This window comes from Sphaerodactylus townsendi, linkage group LG12 (assembly GCF_021028975.2).
Source record: "Sphaerodactylus townsendi isolate TG3544 linkage group LG12, MPM_Stown_v2.3, whole genome shotgun sequence".
Classification (NCBI taxonomy): Eukaryota; Metazoa; Chordata; class Lepidosauria; order Squamata; family Sphaerodactylidae; genus Sphaerodactylus; species Sphaerodactylus townsendi.
In genome coordinates, this window is record NC_059436.1 from 48,717,784 (window position 1) to 48,739,618 (window position 21,835).

The following is a 21,835-nucleotide window of genomic DNA, read 5'->3' on the forward strand; positions in this document are numbered from 1 at the left end:
CCGTGTTGGCACTTTGCGATAAATAAGTGGGTTTTGGGTTGCAATTTGGGCACTCGGTCTCAAAAAGGTTTGCCATCACTGTCCTAGACCAGCGGGGTCGAACTCACATGTTACAAGGACTGAATATGACATAAGTGTGACTTGGTCAGGCTGGGCCCCGTGGGGGGCTGGCTGCCTCAGCTGGCCCCAGAATGGAACTGGGGGGCGGGTGTGCCTGGACTGGTGAACCCACTGGGAGGAGGGGTGGCTACCTTGAGAGGGATTATCTAATCTACAAGTCAGCTAAGCCAGCTCTCCCTCTCCCCCTTGATCTGGCCTGGCCAGCCCAAGAGTGAGGGGGGAGTGGCCTCAGCTGGCTCAACAGCCAATAATAAGCCTCTCTAGGAGCTGAAGCTGGCTCCCATGCCACATGTTCGACACCCCTGCCCTAGACACAATAGCAAGGAAGCGATTCTCAGAGAAGGAAGAACTCATTGATCTCTTCCTGTCAAGGCTTCAATCATCCAAGAATTGAAAGATATTTATTTCTGCTGAGATGCTGAGGAAAAGGCAATCACGGAAGCCTAGAGGCTAACGGATTCAAAACTGACACATTACTGGTGTGTGTGTCCCATTTAAACCTCTGTGTCAATCATAAGAGGAGTATTCTCCAAGCAAGAAATCTAGATTGAGGATGCCTGTTTCTTTAACCACTTCTGCAGCAGATCGCTCAGCTGATTTAATGACTTCATCTGAGAGCTTCCTGGGCCCAAACAAAATAACAGAGTGTGGGCGGTGCAACACAACAATCGTCAAAAGAGATACTAAACAGGGAGCCCTGGTTAAAATGTTCTAATGTACAAGAGGACTAGATGCTACTATCCGCAGGACTAAAGAAGAGGGACCATTACGGTTTGCCAGAAAACCTCCTGACTGCTAGTCCCTTCCCCTCCCTTGCATGCCACCCCTCCCCCTCCCTCTGCTAGGGTGGGTGGGCCATGTCCAGATGCCAGACCCCCTCCCTTCCCTCCCTTGCATGCCACCTCTCCCTCCCTCCCCTTCCCTTGCATGCCACCCTCCCCCTCCCTGTGCTAGGGTGGTTGGACCATGTCCAGATGCCGGGTCCCCTCCCCTCCCTTGCATGCCACCCCTCCCCCTCCCTCTGCTACGGTGGGTGGGCCACGTCCAGATGCTGGGTCCCCTTCCCCTCCTTTGTATGCCATCCCGAGGGGCTCAGGGCGGCAATACAACACCATAAAACACTATAACAGTAAAACTGCAATAAATATCTTAAAACACTACAAACAGTTAAAACAGTATAAACAACTTAAAAACAACCAGCAGCAACAGGCCATTGCTTTCACATCCTTCATTTGAGCTCCCTGGGAAGTCTTCAGAAGTCTTCCACGTTCAAACTTCATGTGGTTTCATTTTTATTTCTACCAATACTCTGTTATGCTATCTTATGAATCATCTGAGCAGCAGTGGCGTAGTGGTTAAGAAGAGGTGTGCTCTAATCTGGAGGAACCGGGTTTGATTCCCTGCTCTGCTGTTTGAGCTGCGGAGGCTTATCTGGGGAATTCAAATTCAGCTGTGCACTCCAGCACACGCCAGCTGGGTGACCTTGGACTGGTCACAGTTCTTCTGAGCTCTCTCAGCCCCACCCACCTCACAGGGTGTTTGTTGTGAAGGGGGAAGGGCAAGGAGATTGTCAGCCCCTTTGAGTCTCCTATAGGAGAGAAAGGGGGGATATAAATTCAAACTCTTCTTCTTCTTCTTTATACACAGTGCCAAAGCATCTGGCCAGAAAGCAGCACTACTGCAACAACGGACAAGCTGACCAACTCTTCTCTCAAGTGAAAGAGCAAACCCCAACCAAATTCCCCGGCCCATCTTGCTTGCCCGCTTTGCTTCCCCCAGATAGTCCACTTTGACCAACAGGCTTCTGCTTGCCTGACTCTACCACAACAGTGCCAAGACTTCTAGTCCCGGCGTCTCAGAATAACGTGATCTAAAAAACAGAAACAAATTACCTTTTGCAGTGATGGTACCTTATCCCTTGCTTTGTGGTACTCATCCACGCACTCCACACAGTAGCGGAGGTCATCGTTGGCTGCAGCAAGTTCCTCGGGGGACAACGCCTTGGAAGCATAGCTTTGTAGAAAACTGACAGCATTGGGACCACCAGGGGTACACCAATAACACGTACTCATCCTGCATAAACAAAAGAAGGGAAATGTATTGTCGAAGGCTTTCACGGACGGATTCAATTGGTTGTTGTGATAACCCTGCCCCTTGGGAATCGGTCACAAAATCCACACGAGATGCAGTCGGCAACGAGGTAAGCGGTTGAAAAGTCAGGGAAAGTTTATTACCAGAGCTCTTTACAGACAAATCTATCCGGGTCCAAGACAAAGGCTTCAATGCATTACATCTGATTATATAGTGGTAGGTCAACAAGAAGCGTTGTGTTCATGATTGGTCCATCCTTCTTCCTCCTGTCTAAATTTGGTGGTGTTTCCATAATACATGTTGACAGCCACCTTTTTGGCTTAGGTTATAACTGAGAAGGTTATATGTCAGAGATAGCCACGAAGCTAGACTCCCTAAGGAGGCGAGGCAGGAAACGAGAGGTGCAGGTGGTTTTTCTTAGAACAGCAAGGACAGAACAACAGTCTTGTTTAGATAGCCGGGTAGTTAATTGGTTTTTGGCTAGTTCTCTTTATACAGGATATGGCTTATCTTGTTCTCTAAGGGGTAATCTGCGGCTTTAGATACATGTATCTTGGCATGCTTGCAAGAAGATGCTTTACAGGAAAAATGCTTCAAAATTAGCTTTTTGGGGCTCACCTTACAGTTGTGGGTTTTCCGGGCTGCGTGGCCGTGGTCTGATAGATCTTGTTCCTAACGTTTCGCCTGCATCTGTGGCTGGCATCTTCAGAGGTGCATCACAGAGAGAAGTCTGTTATACGCTGTGCCACAGATGCAGGCGAAACGTGAGGAACAAGATCTACCAGACCACAGCCACACAACCCAGAAAACCCACAACAACCAAAAGAAGGGAAGTTTTCTGAAACTGTCATGCAGAAATAGTCACTCCACTGTGGAAAAGTAGCACAGGGACAACCCTTGTTTTATTTTGAGGTGCATACACTTCTGAATATTTTTATTTTCAGTCGGCCTTTCTCACTGCAACTTCAAGATAGATTACATCATAAGAATTTGGAGTTGGAGAATAGCCATGTTAAATTGTACCTGTCTGATTCCAACATGAAACAAGGCACTTGTGAAAAAAGGAAGACACTTTTTAGCTGGGAACTCTCCAAGTTCTGAGGAAATGTTATTTATTTCTACCCGAAGCTGCTTGGAGCGTCCATGAAAAAGTTTGGGTTGCGGGGTTGCCAACACCCAAATCTACCTTTCTATTCCATCCAATTCCAAGGAAAAAGAAGAAGAGTTTGGATTTATATCCCCCCTTTCTCTCCTGCAGGAGACTCAAAGGGGCTTACAATCTCCTTGCCCTTCCCCCCTCACAACAAACACCCTGTGAGGTAGGTGGGGCTGAGAGAGCTCCGAGAAGCTGTGACTAGCCCCAGGTCACCCAACTGGCATGTGTGGGAGTGTACAGGCTAATCTGAATTCCCCAGATAAGCCTCCACAGCTCAGGCGGCAGAGCTGGGAATCAAACCCGGTTCCTCCAGATTAGATACACGAGCTCTAAGCCTCCTACGCCACTGCTGCTCCCACTGCTGTTGAAGTTCTAAACTGAAGTTACTAATAAGCTGGATAAGCGTGACCATGCTGAAACTTTAATTCTGACAAGACAAAATTATTTTTATTTCTTTCCCGTCTGCCATCACTTTGAGTTAGTAAGATGGCAGATAGGGAGGGGTTTTTTCCCCCACCTTGGATGGGATTGCAGGTTCACATTTTAGGAGGGCTGCTCAACCCACTACGCAGTGGCATAGTGGTTAAGAGTAGGTGAACTCTAATCTGGAAGAACCGGGTTTGATTCCCCGCTCTGCCACTGGAGCTATGGAGGCTTATTTGGGGAATCCAGATTAACCTGTGCACTCCAACACACGCCAGCTGGGTGACCTTGGGCTAGTCACAGTTCTTCTGAGCTCTCTCAGCCCCACCCATTTCAGAGGGTGTTTATCATGAGGGGGGAAGGAAAAGGAAATTGTCAGTCCCTTTGAGTCTCCTTACAGGAAAGAAAGGGGAGATATACATCTATCTCTTCTTCTTCTTAGAACAGGAATGTCAAAAATGCGGCCCCAGGCCCACATCCGGCCCCCTTAGAGAGCTTCTCAGACCTGTGAGCCAGCTAAAGCAACCCCCCTCCGCTCCTGCTTTGGCCAGCCTGGGAACGAAGGGGGTGGGGGTGGGGAGTTGCCTCAGTTGGTTCATGAGCCTGATAAGCTCTCTCAAAAGGTTCTGATCTGGGCTACCAAGCCTGCAGTGAGGTGGCTAGCTAAGGAAACTACCCCCTGCCCCCACGCGGACCTGGGCTGGTAAGTCTGCTGGGTCTCACCAACTGAGGCAGCCACCCCTTCCCCCCACCAAGTCACATTTATGTTCTATGCAGCCCGCGAAACAAATGAGTGAGACCCCCCTGCCTTAGAAAGTCAGGTATATCAAATTGGAGGGCAACATGTTAACACACATAATAATACACAAAAAGAGAAAACCTTAACAGCCGTAACAGGGGATGGAACCATTGATTTGGAATATTAATCCCTGCATATTAGATGGCAACACTGAACTGTCCACTGAAAAATCATTCTTCTTTCGAAAGAGTGTATGTTAATGCGTTCTGTGTTCTGGAGTTTATGCATTCAATTGTGGCTGGTTGCCCCATTTTTCTGAAAGAGACCTTGTTATGGGGCAAGTTGACTATCAGAAATACGGACAAGTGAGGTTTAACAGCTAACTGTTTCCTGATTCAGTCAAATGATGTTGTATCAATTTGGATGTGCACAGTTTTTCAAGTATTATTTATATGCACAAAAGCACCTTTTCAGTCCGAAGGCTCCGGACAAGTTTTATCTTAAGGGACTTTCCCTTTAAGAAACACGCTGGCTTACATATGGGTACCCACAGTGGTGGGATCCAAAATTTTTAGTAACAGGTTCCCATGGTGGTGGGATTCAAACTGTGGCGTAGCGCCAATGGGGATGGGCAGGGACACAGCGGGGGGCATGGCCGGGCGATTCCTGAAGTAGCGGGGAGGCATTCCTGGGCGGGGCTGTGGCAAGGACGCAGCCGCTGCGCTGGTCCTTGGGCGGAAAACGAATGCACACAGGCGCGGGCTGCCACGCACGCCGGTGCACCTCCTGCTAGACTGCTTCAAGTTCTGTGCGCTACTGCTGAGAGGAGGGGCGTAACTAAGGCAAAAATCAAATGGCGAATGCCGTGGTGGCTTACCTCACGGCATTTTACACAAATAATTAGTAACCTACTCTCGGGAACCTGTGAGAACCGGCTGGATCCCACCTCTGGGTACCCAGCATGGAATGAGGACTTTGGTATCACTGCATTGTGACCAGTTGCCTTCAAGACTGCCTGTTTAAACTACGCACGCATTTTTAAATAATTTCATTAGAGGATTCCTTTTTTAATAATTTCATTAGAGGATGTTATGGAATTTTTTACTAATTACAGAGTTTAACACAAAGCAGCTAGTAGCAAGTTAGGTTTTTTTGTAGCATGTCTGCAGTCATGGAGAGATGGCACTTAGAGCGCAATTTCTGAAGGTCTGTGTCGCAGTACAGCTCAATTTAAGGCATTTTTGACCCATCCTCCTAATTCTAGTTGACTTTGAAGGCTTACAGTCTATCATTTTACGAATCAGCACATTCTTATATATGTTAAAAGAATACATTCAGCATATTAACTGGTCACTCATGTAACTATATATATTTTGTCAAGTGGGAATAATTAGCAAAAGAATAGCTAGTTGAGGTAAACATGTTTGTCAAATACCACTAGGTCAGCACTTGATCTTTTATATATGTAAGTAAACACGTATAATGATTTTTGAAAAATTGCAGTCACAGCATTTTAACAGTCGTTACTTATTCTCCATCTTGTTACTCATATATTTTTCAACTGTGGTCTTTGTAACTGAAATTTCTATTAAAATTTCATTAGAGGATTCCCTCAGGGGACTAGTTTATTTTTAGTTTTGTATTATTTTTCACTTATCTGCATGGTAAAATAAGTTTAGCAGCTGGTGTGCAACGCATTTTCTGTTCCTCAGGTCTATTTACGTTGCACCCAGGATTCAATTAACTAATGGAAAATAGCCATTGCACTTTTTGCCAAGACTTTATTTCTCCTTGAATGTCACATCTCCATATGTTATAAAATCAGTATTTTTCACCATAAGCTTCTATAAGTAACATTAGGGGAGATATTGAAGGGCTGATTTTTTAATGTAACTTCCCATACTTGGAACAGCCCATCTCTGATGACATGGTTCCCATTTTTCCTAATTGAATTTTTGGTCATAAACAACTACATAATCCTTCTTCCAGATCTGCTGTTTCTAATTTTATTACTATCTGGTCTGGGTTTCTCAGGCAATCCACAATCCAAATCAGAGCAGTTGCTTCCTATTGGATACTGCAAGTCATTTCTTTTTCTCATCTTGTAAAACTTTGAATCCGGATCTTGGCATTGTACTATTCCACATGAGTTTATTTGTCTTTGACGTTCCTTCAGAGTTTTTTTTCTTGTACATGAATTGGTAACATTTGAAATATAAACTTTAGTTTTGGCAGAATATTCATTTATTACAGTGGAAATTCTCCCTAGCCATGAAATTTTACCTTGGATCATCTTTGCATACCTTCATGTATCTTTATCCATGTCATTTTATAATTATCTTTAAATAATGCAAGTAGTAATCTTACTAATATCTTCTTTCCACTTTGATAAGAACTTCAAAATTGTTCTAGTTTTCATCCTATTAATTTTATAGCCTTTTTAAAGGGTTCCAGATTTTTCACTTTGTTCTATTTTATACTGCATTGACAATTGCGCGTTTGAGATTGTTAGTCCCACGTCTTCAGCATAGTTTTTCATTTTAAACTCTTTGCCATCCACTTTAGGCCCTTTAATTCTAGGGCAGGGGTAGGGAACCTGCGGCTCGAGAGCCGCATGCGGCTCTTCTGCCCTTGCACTGCGGCTCCACGAGCCAAGCCGCCGGCCCCATCCTTGCCCGCCCTGCAGGCAGCAGGCTTCCCCTCTCGCCCACCCTGTTGGAGCGGGGTGGGTGCTTTCCTGGGGGCCGGCAAGGCCGAGCCACCGGCTTCATCCTTGCCTGCCCTGCAGGTGCCAGCAGAGATCGAAGCGCATCCATGCGCTTCTCAGAATGAGCGGAGTAAAAGGTAAAAAAACCCCAATATATATAGTGTTATCTTTATTTTAAATGTCAAAAATTATTTGCGGCTCCAAGTGTTTTCTTTTCCCATGGAAAACGGGTCCAAATGGCTCTTTGAGTGTTAAAGGTTCCCTACCCCTGTTCTAGGGTCTTGTCTGATCTTAGTAGCCAGCACTTCTGGGGCAAGAATAAATAAACGTGAGGATAATGGACATCCTTGGTAAGTTCCTGTAACACTCTGAAATCCAACCATTGACTCCATTTATTAAAATCTTTGGATGTTGTTTTGTACACATACTTTGTATTCAGTTCATAAATTCTGAGCGGCAATTTAGATTTCCAAGTATTTTCAGCAAAAGAAACCGGTCTATATTGTGATATGCTTTTTCAGCATCTAAAAAAATGCTCTTCTTTCTTTTTTGTTGCTCTTTTCTGTTTCTTTACACTGGTTATAACACTTTTCTTTATTTCTACATGCTAGTTGCTGCAATACTCTATTTAGACTTTTGATTCTGTTTCTGTCACCTTTAACTTTTGGTTCTCGTCTTTTAAGATCAATTTTAAGAGTTTCCTCAGTCATCCACTGAGGCTTTTCATTTGATTTGGTCACAGGAAATCCCTTCACACATTCTTCCTTGATAATATCTCTGACTTCACCTCATAGTTCTCCTGTTTCACAGTCACTTGAATTTAGTAATGCAATTCTGGCTTTACTAAGAGCTTCACACAGAGATTAACTAGCATTGGAAAAGAGGCTGAACTTTGGGGAGCCCCACAGGGTAAGTTTGATTCCTTAGGAAAGATTTAGACCAGGGGTCAGCAAGCTTTAACACCCAAAGAGCCATTTGGACCCCCCATGGAAAAGGAAACACTTGGAGCCGCAAATACTTTTTGACATCTAAAATGAAGATAACACTGTATATATTCTCATGCAGGGAGAAGTTCCCTTCTTTGGGGCCCATTTTTACCCATCAAAGCAAAAAAAAAAGGGTGGGGGTAAAAAGCCTGTTGTTTTGTATGTGATTCAAATGACCAGCAATAGAACCCCCATTTCACACATTTCTCTTTTCTTGTGTTGAAAGACACTGATTACGCCCCCCCCCCAAGGAACCCCCTCAAATTCCACTTGGATGGTGGATCAAAATTGGTGCCTTTAATGATGTTGTCAACTTCCAGGGGGGCTGAACTTCTCCCCCCCCCACGAGAAAATGTCTGCCATGGAGGATGGACTCGACAGCCATATTCCTCACTGAGCATGGCCCCCGCCATGGTCCCAAAAGCCACAGCTTCTGAGAATCTACCCCCAAATATCTTGGGATTTGCCTGCCGGGAGTTGGCAACCCGTGACAACCATGGCTGAGGATGATCCCCGCCTTCCTCCCTTCCACGATCTACAAGCTTACCCTCCACTGGCTTACTCTGAAGTAAACCTTCCAAGATTCTCCTTGGCAATGCAGAAGCAAACAATTCCCACCCACCCCTGCCTCCCCATCAAACAGCCCCGACAAGTGCAACCTTGCAGGGCTGCAGGTAATAACTCCTTTAAAACCTGACAACGTATTTCTCACCTGGACTCAGCCAGGCTGCCATCTGCCAGGAAAACCCCTGGAGCTCAGTGGGGCTGCTGGGGGGTCTGCAACCCAAGGTGGCACTGCTGGGGTCCCCCATGTGGTCCTGCCTCCCAAGAAGGACCCGGGGGAGGGGGAAATGAGGCCACCCAAAGCAGGGTTGACCCCTGACCCCCCCCCCATTCAAGGGGGGCGGACTGAGGTTAGGATTGCGGTGAAAATCTGTGCTCCTGCAACTCTCTCCCGTTTCCTGCCCTTCACTGGTCACCTGCTCAAGAGGATCCACCAGCGGTGCTCCACCCCCGCCCCGCGCCATCATCAGCCAACCAGGCAGCTGGGACAGGGAAGCTGGAAGTGGCTTTAAATAGCCATCTCGGGCTGGAACGGGGACTCTTTCCCATTAACCCTTAGGGTGACTCTCTGAAGGAGGCTGAGAGGACCTAAGCCACGCGGAGCCGCAGTGCAAGAACAAAAGAGCCACATGCGGCTCCAGAGCCACGGGTTGCAGACCTCTGATTTAGTCCTCCAATGGATTAAAAACTGGTTGAGAAACGGGAAGTAAAGAGTGGGTGTAAATGGGAAATTCTCACAATGGAGAGATGTAAGGGAGTGGTGTCCCCCAAGGATCCGTTTTGGGACCAGTGCTCCTTAACCTATACATAAATGACCTGGAAGTAGGGGTGGGTAGCGTGGTGGCCAAGTTTGCGGATGATACCAAATTATGTAGGGTGGCGAGAACCACAAAGGATTGCGAAGAGCTCCAAGCGGACCTTGATAAATTAGGTGAGTGGGCTAAGAAATGGCAAATGCAGTTCAATGTAGCAAAATGTACAGTGATGCATATAGGGGCAAAAAAATCCAAACTTCACATACACGCTACAGGGGTCAGTGCTCTCAGTCACAGACCAGGAAAGGGATTTGGGCGTCTTAGTTGATAGTTCCATGGGAATGTCAACTCAATTGATGGCAGCTGTGAAAAAGGCAAACTCTATGCTAGGGATAATTAGGAAAATAATTGAGAATAAAACTGCAAAGACTGTCATGCCCTTATGTAAAGCAGTGGTGTGACCGCACTTGGAGTACTGTGTTCAGTTCTGCTCGCCACATCTCAAAAAGGATATCGAAGAGATAGAAAAAGTGCAGAGAAGGGCAATGAGGATGATTGAGGAACTGGAGCACCTTCCTTATCAGGAGAGGCTGCAGCGTTTGGGACTCTTTTGTTTGGAGAGGAGATGTCTGAGGGGGGATATGATTGAAGTCTATAACATTATGCATGGATTAGAAAATGTCGACAGAGAGAAATTTTTCTCTTACAATATTAAAACCAGGGAGCATACATTGAAAATGCTGGGGGGAAGAATTGGGACTAATAAAAGGAAACACTTCTTCACGCAACAAGTGATTGGTGTTTGGAATATGCTGCCACAGGAGGTGGTGATGGCCACTCACCTGGATAGCTTTAAAGGGGGCTTGGATAGATTTATGGAGAAGTCGATTTATGGCTACCAATCTTGATCCTCTTTGAGATTGCAAATACCTTAACAGACCAGGTGCTTGGAAGCAACAGCCGCAGAAGACAATTGCTTTCACATCCTGCATGTGAGCTCCCAAAGGCACCTGGTGGGCCACTGCGAGTAGCAGAGAGCTGGACTAGATGGACTCTGGTCTGATCCAGCTGGCTTGTTCTTATGTTCTTATAACTGGGTGGTTAATTGGTTTTTGGCTAGTTCTCTTTGTACAGGATATGGCTTATCTTGCTCCCTACGGGGCAATCAATCTGTGGCTTTAGCTACATGTATCTTGGCATATTTGCAAAAAGACACTTCACAGAGAAATGCTTCAAACTTCTAAACTCTGTAGGTTTTAGTTAAGCAAGAGAGGCCTTTGAAATCAGCTTTTGGGGGTTCACCTTACACTGTAATCTCCTGGCAACATTTGATACAATAAGTGAACTGGAGGCTCTTGGCCATCTTCAGGTCCAGTACTGGAGCATTTCAGCCTGCTCTACCAAGGCAATGTTGACAGAGTACTAACAGTTGTAAAGGTTACCACCTGTCCTCTAGATCACTGCCCATCATAGCTGGTGAAGACCAGTGGTGCTGAGGTATGGCACCCCCTGTTGGAAACTGTCAACTTCCCCTCAAGCAGGGAGTTTTCCCGGGGGCTTAAAGAGGCGGTGGCACAACATCTCTTAAAGAAACCATCTTTGGATCCATCAGATCCAGCAAATGATCACCCAGTTTCAAATGTATAGTTTCTGGGTAACCTCAGAGGTGGGATCCAGCAGGTTCTCACCAGTTCCCGAGAGTGGGTTACTAATTATTTGTGTGTGCCGAGAGGGGGTTACTAATTGGGTCCACTTTTCCATCTCCACGCCCTCGCCTCCCCAAGAGGCATCCTGCCTTTGAACGTGAAGGTTCCATATAGCAATTGCGACTAATAATGTGACTACCTGAACTGGGTTAATCCCTTTCAGGTACTGCAATTCATTGATTCTCAGCCTTTCGTACCTTTTATCTCACCCGTCTCTATCAAAGAGCCTGTGTGTTTCACCATTGCTGTGTTCAGATTTGTGAGTTGGGGCATTTTCTATAATCTGATGATGATTTAGAAATGACCTGGTGCAAAAAATATTGGGGGGGTCATGGTGGGGTGGCTGCCCATGGGGGGGCATCCAACTCAGGTTTTGCCCAGGGCTCAGCTTTGCCTAAGTACGCCTCTGCCCCCTTTGCTGAGGGCGGGCTGGTGAGGGAACCTGTTACTAAAATTTTTGGATCCCACCACTGGGTAACGTTATTGAGAGAGTGGTGGCAGAGTAACTGCAGGTACTTCCGGATGACATATTCCAGTCCAGCTTCCGCCCTGGCCACAGGACGGAGACCTTGCTGGTTGCCATCACAGATGAGCTCCGCCTCCAGCTGGGTCAAGGTTAGTCAACTCTGCTGGTGCTTTTAGATCTCACCACAGCATTTGCCACGGTCAAATGACCTCTTCACTCTCCTGTTCACCGTTACTAGACTTCGGGGTACAGCCTTGAAATGGCTGACCTTGTTTCCCCAGGATCAGGGACAGAAGGTAGCATTTGGGGAGGAGATGTCCCAGCGATGCCCTCTAGTTGGTGCAGGGCTGCAGGATGCAATCCTCTCCCTAATGTCATTTAACATCTTTATACAACCCTTGGCACAGCTGGTGCAGAGCTTTGGGCAGGGTTGTCATCAATATACTGATGACACTCAGCTGTTTCTTTTGATGAAGGGCCAGCTGGCCACTGCCCCAGAGAGTTTGGAGACTGCGGTGGGATTATTGAGACACAGCAGGCTGAAGCTTAAACCAGCAAAATCAAAGGTCCTGGGACTGGGGGTGGAGTGGGGTCAACTGCCAAAATTGGAAGGAGTAGCGTTAACACTTGCCTCCTCTGTTAAAACCTGGATGTGACTCTGGAGTCTTCTCTATCTATGGCAGGGGTAGGGAACCTGTGGCTCTCCAGATGTTCAGGAACTATAATTCCCATCAGCCCTGGCCAGCATGGCCAATTGGCCATGCTGGCCGGGGCTGATGGGAATTGTAGTTCCAGAACATCTGGAGAGCCACAGGTTCCCTACCCCTGATCTATGGAGACCCAGATCATGCATATGGCGAGAGTGCCCTTTTTCTACCTCCACCAGGCTAGACAGTTGGTTCCCTGGGGTGCTGTGTGGTTTCCGGGCTGTATGGCCGTGTTCTAGCAGCATTCTCTTCTGACGTTTCGCCTGCATCTGTGGCTGGCATCTTCAGAGGATCTGATGGTAGGAATGGAAAGCAAGTGGAGTATATATACTGTGAGGTGAAAAGGTGAGGCCATCTGAATAGAGTAGCCTGGCATGTGAGTCACAGAGAAGTCTGTAGCGTGGGAGTAACAATGAAGGTAGCAAGGTCAATAGTTGAATGGATCTGAATAGAAGTATCCTGGTCTTTGTTTCTTTTGAGTGCTATAGTCTATAGTTGCCCTGTGTTTGTGTGGAGCTGATCAATCACTGTCTTGATTCTAGAGTTTTTCAACACTGGCCGCCAAATTCTGTTCATTTTCATGGTTTCTTCCTTCCTGTTGAAATTGTCCATGAAGGCCTCACCTTTTGACCTCACAGTATATATACTCCACTTGCTTTCCATTCCTACCATCAGATCCTCTGAAGATGCCAGCCACAGATGCAGGCGAAACGTCAGGAGAGAATGCTGCTAGAACACAGCCATACAGCCCGGAAACCACACAGCACCCCAGTGGTTCCGGCTGTGAAAGCCTTCGACAATACAGTTGGTTCCCTACCTGTTCCACTTAGACCTTGCACAGTAATCCATGCAACAATAATCTCCAGGCTGGATTACTGTTAGCTTGTTCTGTGCTGGCCTACCCTTGAGACTGCTCCAGAAATTGCAACTGATCCAAAATGCTGCAGCGAGAGTTCTTACTGGGACTTCGGTAAGAATGCACATTACACCGGTGCTCTGTCAACTGTACTGGTTGCCACCTGAATTCCAGATCAGGTTCAAGGTTTTCATGTTAAGTGTTAAAACCATGAGCAGCCAGGGACCTTCATATCTTCAGGACATCTCCCCATAATGCCCATGGAGAACACTTTGGTCCTCCAGAATTAACCTCCTGGTGGTCCCTAGCCCCAAGGACATTCGGTCAGCCTTAGCCAGGGTCAGGGCCCTTTCAGCCTGGTTGAGCTCCATCTGACACCAAGACCCAGTGGGGCCTTAACCAGTTCTACAGGGCTGCAAAACGGAGATGTTCCACCAGGCCTTTGGTTGAGGCAACTATGGGTCTGTTTCATCTTGCTGGCCCCTTGAGCTTGCCCTTCTCCTCCCCATCTGCACCGTGAGTAGATTTATGATGGGATAGGGATGGCTAGATTTAGGAGCAGCAGTGGCGTAGGAGGTTAAGAGCTTGTGTATCTAATCTGGAGGAACCGGGTTTGATTCCCAGCTCTGCCGCCTGAGCTGTGCAGGCTTATCTGGGAAATTCAGATTAGCCTGTGCACTCCCACACATGCCAGCTGGGTGACCTTGGGCTAGTCACAGTTCTTCGGAGCTCTCTCAGCCCCACCTACCTCACAGGGTGTTTGTTGTGAGGGGGGAAGGGCAAGGAGATTGTAAGCCCCTTTGAGTCTCCTACAGGAGAGAAAGGGGGGATATAAATCCAAACTCTTCTTCTTCTAGGTTATGTACACCTGAATGGTTGCCACTGAAAAGAAGTTATGGATTGTATCTTAATATTTAAATTGCTCAGAATACTGTTGTTAAATAGATTTTAAATGTATGGAAGCCATGCGGAGCCCAGCTTTTGTTGGGAAAGAGTGGGGTATCAAATTTAATAAGATAAACAAAAATAAATTACTATCATTCAACATGAGAAAGGAGCACTTTTAGCATATGGCACACAATATATTAATCTCTATTTTCCCAACCCAGAAGTCAAGTCAATACACAATTTAGGACAGATTCAATGGAAATTTATTTCTAGGAAGAAAAATAATATCAATACAATGGGCAATATGAAACACAAAACAACTGTACTCAAACAGCCATTCATCTTCTGAGATGCCAACAATGCAGTGTGTTTACACTTTAAATCTTACCAGCCTCCCTGTGGGAGTATCAGCTTCTAGCCCATGAAAGGAGAAGGCATAGCCCTTGGTGGGAAAACACAGAATTGTTGACAATCCTGCACTGCTCAAAGACTCAGGGGAAGAGCTCTTTCACTCCAGGGAAAAAAATTTATCAGATTAAAAAAACACATTCTCATAACACCAAGAAAGCAAAAACATCTTTAAAAAAAACATGGAGGGATTGTATAGTAATTCAAAAATCTATCACTCAACGAAAACAAAGGAAGACAAATCCAGAATAAGCAAAGGCTCGTGATACTTTAGGACATTTAATAAATTTTACAGAAACTTTAACAGACCAGAGCCCACTTATTCACACAATATGAGTGATCCTCACAGTGAATTCAATTTATGGAGGTCTTGGGGAGGGGGAAACAGCAGGGTCAAGGGGCCACAAAACAGAAGAAACACACAGTAAAATGCAATGATGCAAACATTCAAATCTAATCATGAAAAATTAGGAAACCATTCCCTAACTTTGCTAAGCTAGTTAGCACTCCATACACACATGTCAAGTTACACATAAGCTAGCTAGATAAAAAGTTTACCACGTCCTGGTTCAAGGCAGGAAAAAAGTTGTGCAAAATGCTAAATTCCACTAGTACACTCACAAAGACTCTTGATTACATTTGCATAACCATTCTCTTAATGAAACAAATCTTACAAAACATTCACGTAACTAACGTACAATGTGCAAACTAATTTTTTAGAACACCCAAGAGTTCTATTAGGAAAAAACTTCCTTGTAATTTAAACTTCACATATTAGATTTTCAGTATGAAACTGAAAAGTTCAGAAAACTTTGCTTTATAATATCGTGCAATTTTTTAATTGCAAGCGACCTGGAAAATAAAAAGGCAGAAAGCTGGCCGATAAGCACAACAAATAAACATACTCATCAGAATGCTCTGATTATGTGTTCCTGTATTGGGGGGGGGGGGTTGGACTTGATGGCCCTAGGGCCATGGTGGTGAACCTTTGGCACTCCAGATGTTATGGACTACAATTTCCATCAGCCCCTTCCAGCATGGCCAATTGGCCATGCTAGCAGGGGCTGATGGGAATTGTAGTCCACAACATCTGGAGTGCCAAAGGTTCGCCACCACTGTCCTAGGGTCTCTTCCAACTCTATGATTCTATGAGAATGTAAAGTAGCATTCTGATAGTATATTTGATCAGCACCTTTAACAAGTAACAGCAGCAACAAGCCAGATGAAGCACTAGACCAAAAAGGCAATCAACAAAAACATCTTCTAGGACTTGTAGACTGCAAATGGTCCCTCCCTTCAGAGCTGCTCAAACTAGCTATACTAGTTCAGGGCACAGATTCCTCTCCTCATCTACTGTGCATTACAATTGGTGGCACATTCAGTTAGCTGGAGAGGGAGGGCTTAGGCATTCTGTATCTAACCATGCCCTGTGCCATAGAGTCTCCACCACTAGATCCACATGTACATTTAGTACCATACCTTCAACAGTCCTAGAGTTGTCTCTTTGGAGACCAGTTTTGGCTAAAAAAATACACACATTAAGAACATAAGAGCCTGCTGAATCAGACCAGAGTCCATCTAGTCCAGCACTCTGCGACTCGCAGTGGCCCACCAGGTGCCTTTGGGGGCTCACATGCAGGATGTGAAGCAAGGGACTGCTGCTGCTGCTGCTCCTGAGCACCTGGTCTGCTACAGCATTTGCAATCTCAGATCAAGGAGGATCAAGATTGGTAGCCACAGATAAGACTTCTCCTCCATAAATCTGTCCAAGCCCCTTTTAAAGCTATCCAGGTGAGTGGTCATCACCATCTCCTGGGCAGCATATTCCAAACACCAATCTTGAGTTGCATGAATAAATGTTTCCTTTTATTAGTCCTAATTTCCCCCCCCCCCCCATCATTTTCAGTGGATGCCCCCTGGTTCTAGTATTGTGAGAAAGAGAGAAAAATTTCTCGGTCAACATTTTCTACCCCATGAATAACTGCATAGACTTCAATCATACCCCCACCCCACCCCGCAATCCACGTTGCTTCCTGCAATCCGCGTACTGAAAATATGGACATTGAAGCGGCATCCTCAGTGCCCCAGGTTGACACCCCTGCCCTGGCTGGAGAAGTCGAGACTCCTCAGTGCACCATTTGGGGAAAAATTCCATCGCAGGTTGGCTTCCCAGAGAGCAGTGGGCTCAGGATGCAGTTGCTTAGCCCTAGTGAAATTTAGGAAAGGTTCCAAAGACAACGCATTAACGCATTTGCAATCTCAGATCAAGGAGGATCAAGATTGGTAGCCATAAATCGACTTCTCCTCCATAAATCTGTCCAAGCCCCCTTTAAAGCTATCCAGGTGAGTGGCCATCACCACCTCCTGTGGCAGCATTAATAATCTTATCAGCTCCAAGACTGAGCGGGGAGAGAGAAAAGCATTAGAAAATCTCCAAGGCAGGCTAAACAGAACATGTTACATTACGCTGGATGAATTCAGGAAGGTGCATTGAGAAAAGAGAAGAGTGATGTCATTACATAACACAACAGTGGTTTCACCCGCTGTAAACTTTCACTCATCTCTGCTTTTAAACTGCAGCCGTTCTTTTCATCCATTCCACTTTTGCAACTCCTTATCATAGTTTCACCTTCATGACTTTTTTTTCCAAGCTGCAAACATTAGAGTTATGTTTATGGGGAAAGGATGTTGTCGAAGGACAAAACTGCACTGCAGACCTTACGCGGTTAAACGTGTATTGACGGACGTGCCATTGAGAATTTTGTTTTGACTTTGGATTCAATAAAGAAGATTAACAACAACAAAAAGGCAATTGTTATAAACGCCCCATAACCCTCTCCTTGATGAAGGGACTCACTTTTGCTACGGGAGAGCCCGGCCCCTGAACAAGGATAATGCACGGCGACGTCTCCGGGTGGGGGGGAAGCAGGGGAGGAGGAGGAGGGGGGGTATTTTAGGGGCGGGGCGGGACGAAAACGAGGGGCGGGGCCTGCACGGGAGGGCGACAGGGCTTCCCCAGGCCCACCCAACATCCCTGAGGCGAGGCCAGCGGGGCCACAGCCTCCCCTCTCCCTCACCTCCTTCTCCAGGCGGCGGCCTCCGGGACCAGGCCATGGGCCCCCTCCGCCGGCTCCGCCTCACGCTTCCCCTGTCTCCCCTTCCTTCAGGGCGCGCTCGTCGCCCCGCCCCTGCTCGCGCCACTTCCGGCAGGAAGCCCCGCGCTCAGTTGTCCCCCTTTTCCACCCTTTTCTAGGCGCCGGTCATCGAGGGGGAGGGCTAGAGCGGCACAACACAGGGAAAAAAATCCTCATCCTTTCTTTCGTTGTCCTCGCGCGGCTGACCCGCTTGCTTCCGGTTCCGGTTTTAAAAAAACCAAAGCAAAACCGAAAGCCTCCGTCGGCTATGGGCTTTGGTTGATTCGTGGTGCCGCTCTGGGCTTCAGCATCTCTATGACGATTTCCTTTGGCGACCGCCAGGGCCATTAAACAGTGTTCTTTTTTTTTGTTCTTCCTTTTCCGGAGGAAGTGATACAAAGAAGACGGAAGTGGAGTGTGGGGAGCCGTGTGGTTGGTGAGTGCACGTCTGTGGGGAAGGCTGAAGCCGGGAACCTGAATGGCTGTTTAATCCCGATCCAGATTTTAATGCGATCAACGACAACAAAAGGTAGTTACGGGGGTAGTGATCCTAATTTGGATTGAAGCTGTAACGAGTGAGGGAATCCTGAGTCTCAGCATGAACCAGCCTGGGTTATCTTGAACTAATCAGTCTCAATATAGCCTACTTTACAGGGATGTTGTGAGCATTATTAAGAGGCGAGGCAATCACACTTCTGTGAGCTTGGTGGAAAGGGGCGTTAGAAATGAGGAACAGATCGTGTGGCAAATCAAGTCAACCGTTATTGGCATATCTTCAGTAGGCAGTCAGTATTTTAAAGTAAGACTGCAGCAATTTTGTTCTGCCTATAAATTCAGTATCCTGGGTTCCTACTTACTTGTAAATAGGAGCTAGGAGTGTTATGGAATCTCGTACCAAGCACGGAGTCCAACACAATTAGCTAGTAGCAAGTTCGCTTTATTCATTTAGGATAGCATGTCTGCACGCATGGAGAGAAAGCCCCTAGGATGTGGTCTCTGAAGGTCTGTGTCGCAGCACAGCTCAATTTAAGGCATCTTTGACTTGTCCTCCTGACCAATCCTAGTTGACCACGAAGGCTCACAGTCTACAATTTTACAAATAAGCAAATTCCTATATATGTGAAAAGAATACATTCAGCATATCAATTGGTCACTCATGTAACTATATCAGTGGTGGGATCCAAAAATTTTAGTAACAGGTTACCATGGTGGTGGGATTCAAACTGTGGCGTAGCGCCAATGGGGCTGGGCGGGGCATGACGGGGCGTGGCCGGGCATTCCTGGGCAGGGCTGTGGCAAGGACGTAGCCACTGCACCAATCCTTGGGCGGGAAACGAATGCACGCAGGCGCAGGCTGCCACGCACGCCGGTGCACCTCCTGCTAGACTGCTTCAAGTTCTGCATGCTACTGCTGAGAGGAGGGGCGTAACTAAGGCAAAAATCACGTGGCAAAATCACCCATTAGTAACCCCCTCTCGGCACACACAAATAATTAGTAACCTACTCTCGGGAACCTGTGAGAACCTGCTGGATCTCACCTCTGAACTATGTATATTTTTGTCAACTGAGCATAATCAGCAAAAGAATAGCTAGCTGAGGTAAACATGTTTGTCAAATACCACTAGGTCAGCACTTGAGAGCTTTCATATACATAAGCAAACGCGTTTAATGATTTTTGCAAAATTGCAGTCATAGCATTTCAACAGCCGTTACTTATTCCCCATCCTGTTACTCATATATTTCTCAACTGTGGTCTTTGCAGCTAAAATTTCTATCACAAGAGGAACAAATTAAGATGGAATAAGGCTGTGAAGGCGAGAAAGGATGAGAGACTGTTGAATGTGCCTTGCTTTAAGCCTTTTACTCCAGGGGTGTTGAAAACATTTGTTACAAAGGTAGATATGACATAAATGTCATTTGGTTGGGCCAGGCTGGGTGGTGGCTGCCTTGACTGACAAGCTCCCAGCAGGCTTGCAAGCCCGATTGGCATGAGGGGGGAGGTTGGTTATCTCAGCTGGTCAATCCATGGTGAGTTCGCCTGCCCGGAATGGCACTGGAAGGGGGGTTGCCAACTCAGCTGTTCAGCCCACTGCAGGCTCGCCAGCCCAGATTGGCATGGAAGGGGTGACTGCCAGATTGGAAACGGAGTGGGTGGGTGCCCGGATTGGTGAGACTTCAGCAAGCTTGCCAAGCCCAGTTGAGAGCTGGGTGGGTGCAGGCCTACTGGGCCAGAATGGGGGGGGGGTGTTCTTGGACTGGTGAGGGCTCACCAGGCCTGATCAGGAGTAGGGTGGGTGGATGTCTGGACTGGCCAGCCCATGGTGAGTTTGCTGTGCCACATTGGGAGTAGGTTGGGCAGGGAGTGCCTGGATTGGCCAGATCGGGAACGTGGTGGGGTTGCCTGAGGTAGTTAGCAGGCCTGATAAGCCCGCTCAAGGAACCTGATCTGGCCCCTGGGCTGCATGTTTGGCACCCCTGTTTGATGCCTTTGTTATGCATTGGTCATAGAATTCCAATCTCGGAAGTGGGAGCTAAGCTGCAGGCAAATTTCTCCATGTTTTTGCTTCTGCAGTTTAGCTTCTGTCCTTCATCAAGGAAAATATAACCTGTGTTTAAGTAATTGTGCTTATCATATGTGGTCACCTCCTAGGAAAGACACACCCAGAGGTAGTTTGTCATTGCCTGCCTCTGCGTAGCAGCCCTGGGTTTCCTTGGTGGCCTTCCATCCAACCACTAACCAGGCCTGACCATGCTTAGTGTCTGAGATATAAAGAAATCAGGCTGTCCTGGGCCATCCAGGTCGGGGCCCTTATAATATCCCTTCCCTTAAACAATTGTCCTGTACAACCGTGTTAGTTCCTAGAATTACTGTGGCAAAAGGCCAGCCTCTTAGCCTTATTTTTAGCTTTGTTTTGGCTGTGCCGCCAATTACGTTGACAAGGGAATTTCATCTTGTCTTCCCTATGTGTTCGGTTTCCAAACAGCCAGCTCTCAGCCACTTTTCATAGCAACTCTGGGTCCATAAAGCTGTGTAGTGTCAACCTGTTTTCCAGTGAATAAGATTCATTTTGGTCATCATGGCTGAGCCAAGGATATGCTGACTGTGGAGTCTCCAGGATCTGTCAGGAGTGGATTAACATTGGGAGTTAATTAATGGAATGATGTATTGTCGAAGGCTTTCACAGCCAGAATCACTGGGGTGCTGTGTGGTTTCCGGGCTGTGTGGCCGTGTTCTAGCAGCATTCTCTCCTGATGTGTCGCCTGCATCTGTGGCTGGCATCTTCAGGAATGTCAGGAGAGAATGCTGCTAGAACACGGCCATACAGCCCGGAAACCACACAGCACCCCAATGGAATGATGCCTTATCAGTACATTAAATGTTCTCCATTTTTGTACTGTAGCTCAAAGCGTTCACTGTCTCAGCAGTCCTTGACTTTGTATTACGCCACGAAATGTTTGGAACACAGATGGTGCAGCCACCTGACTGAAACAAGATGGAACATATGGAAACCCCCCCCCCCTTATTCTATTTATGCTCCAAGATGGCTGGATAAAATTGTACATAAATATTTCCATGTTTCAGATCGGGAGGTTGAAAAAACACTATTGTGCTCCAGGCCAACGCTGTCTGCATTTGGAATATGTGATAAATCAAATCTTAAGATGGCTGGCCTTGCTTTTTCATTTTTGCCCTATTTCGTTTACATTCCTCAGTGCTGAGAAATTCAGCGCCATCAATGGAAACATACTGACTTTAATGTGATTGTAATGACTATAATAACATTTAAATTATTGTGAATTTTACTGTGAGTTTACAAATCGCTGAACTGCTATTGTTCAAGTGTTAGAAACTGCCCCGTGCCCATGTGGCATGAAATCATGATAATAATAAGCAACAGAGAGGTAGATGAAGTTCAGCGTAGGTAAGGAAAAGTGATGCACATGGTGGGGGCGGGGCTAATCTAACTTTACTTATATTGGGGTCTGAACTGGTGGAGACTGAGAGATGTTTGGAGTCTAGTGAATTGCTTGGAGGAGGTGGCAATTCAGTGTGAGGCATCATTTTTTCAAAAGGTAAACATCTTACCAGGATTAAAAATAAAAGCCAGCCACCTTTATATAAGTCTGT

At 46.6% G+C, this 21,835-nt stretch overlaps 2 protein-coding genes across 3 annotated transcripts in view; one reads left to right on the forward strand and one right to left on the reverse strand.

Annotated features, from left to right (window-relative positions):
* The window catches only part of SETX (senataxin), an 83,254-nt gene extending 65,343 nt beyond the window's left edge, over nucleotides 1–17,911 (reverse strand). Inside the window, 2 exon segments of the mRNA XM_048512157.1 lie at nucleotides 2,013–2,193; nucleotides 17,650–17,911. Coding sequence (XP_048368114.1) covers nucleotides 2,013–2,192 — 180 coding nt within the window. The 5' untranslated portion in view covers nucleotide 2,193; nucleotides 17,650–17,911.
* Nucleotides 17,912–18,002: 91 nt separating this feature from the next.
* The window catches only part of TTF1 (transcription termination factor 1), a 36,307-nt gene continuing 32,474 nt past the window's right edge, over nucleotides 18,003–21,835 (forward strand). Inside the window, exon 1 of one of the 2 annotated variants that reach the window (XM_048512089.1) lies at nucleotides 18,003–18,235. The gene's annotated coding sequence lies outside the window, so the exon portion shown is untranslated. The remainder of the gene's footprint in view (nucleotides 18,236–21,835) is intronic. The other variant, XM_048512090.1, reaches the window with a different exon arrangement.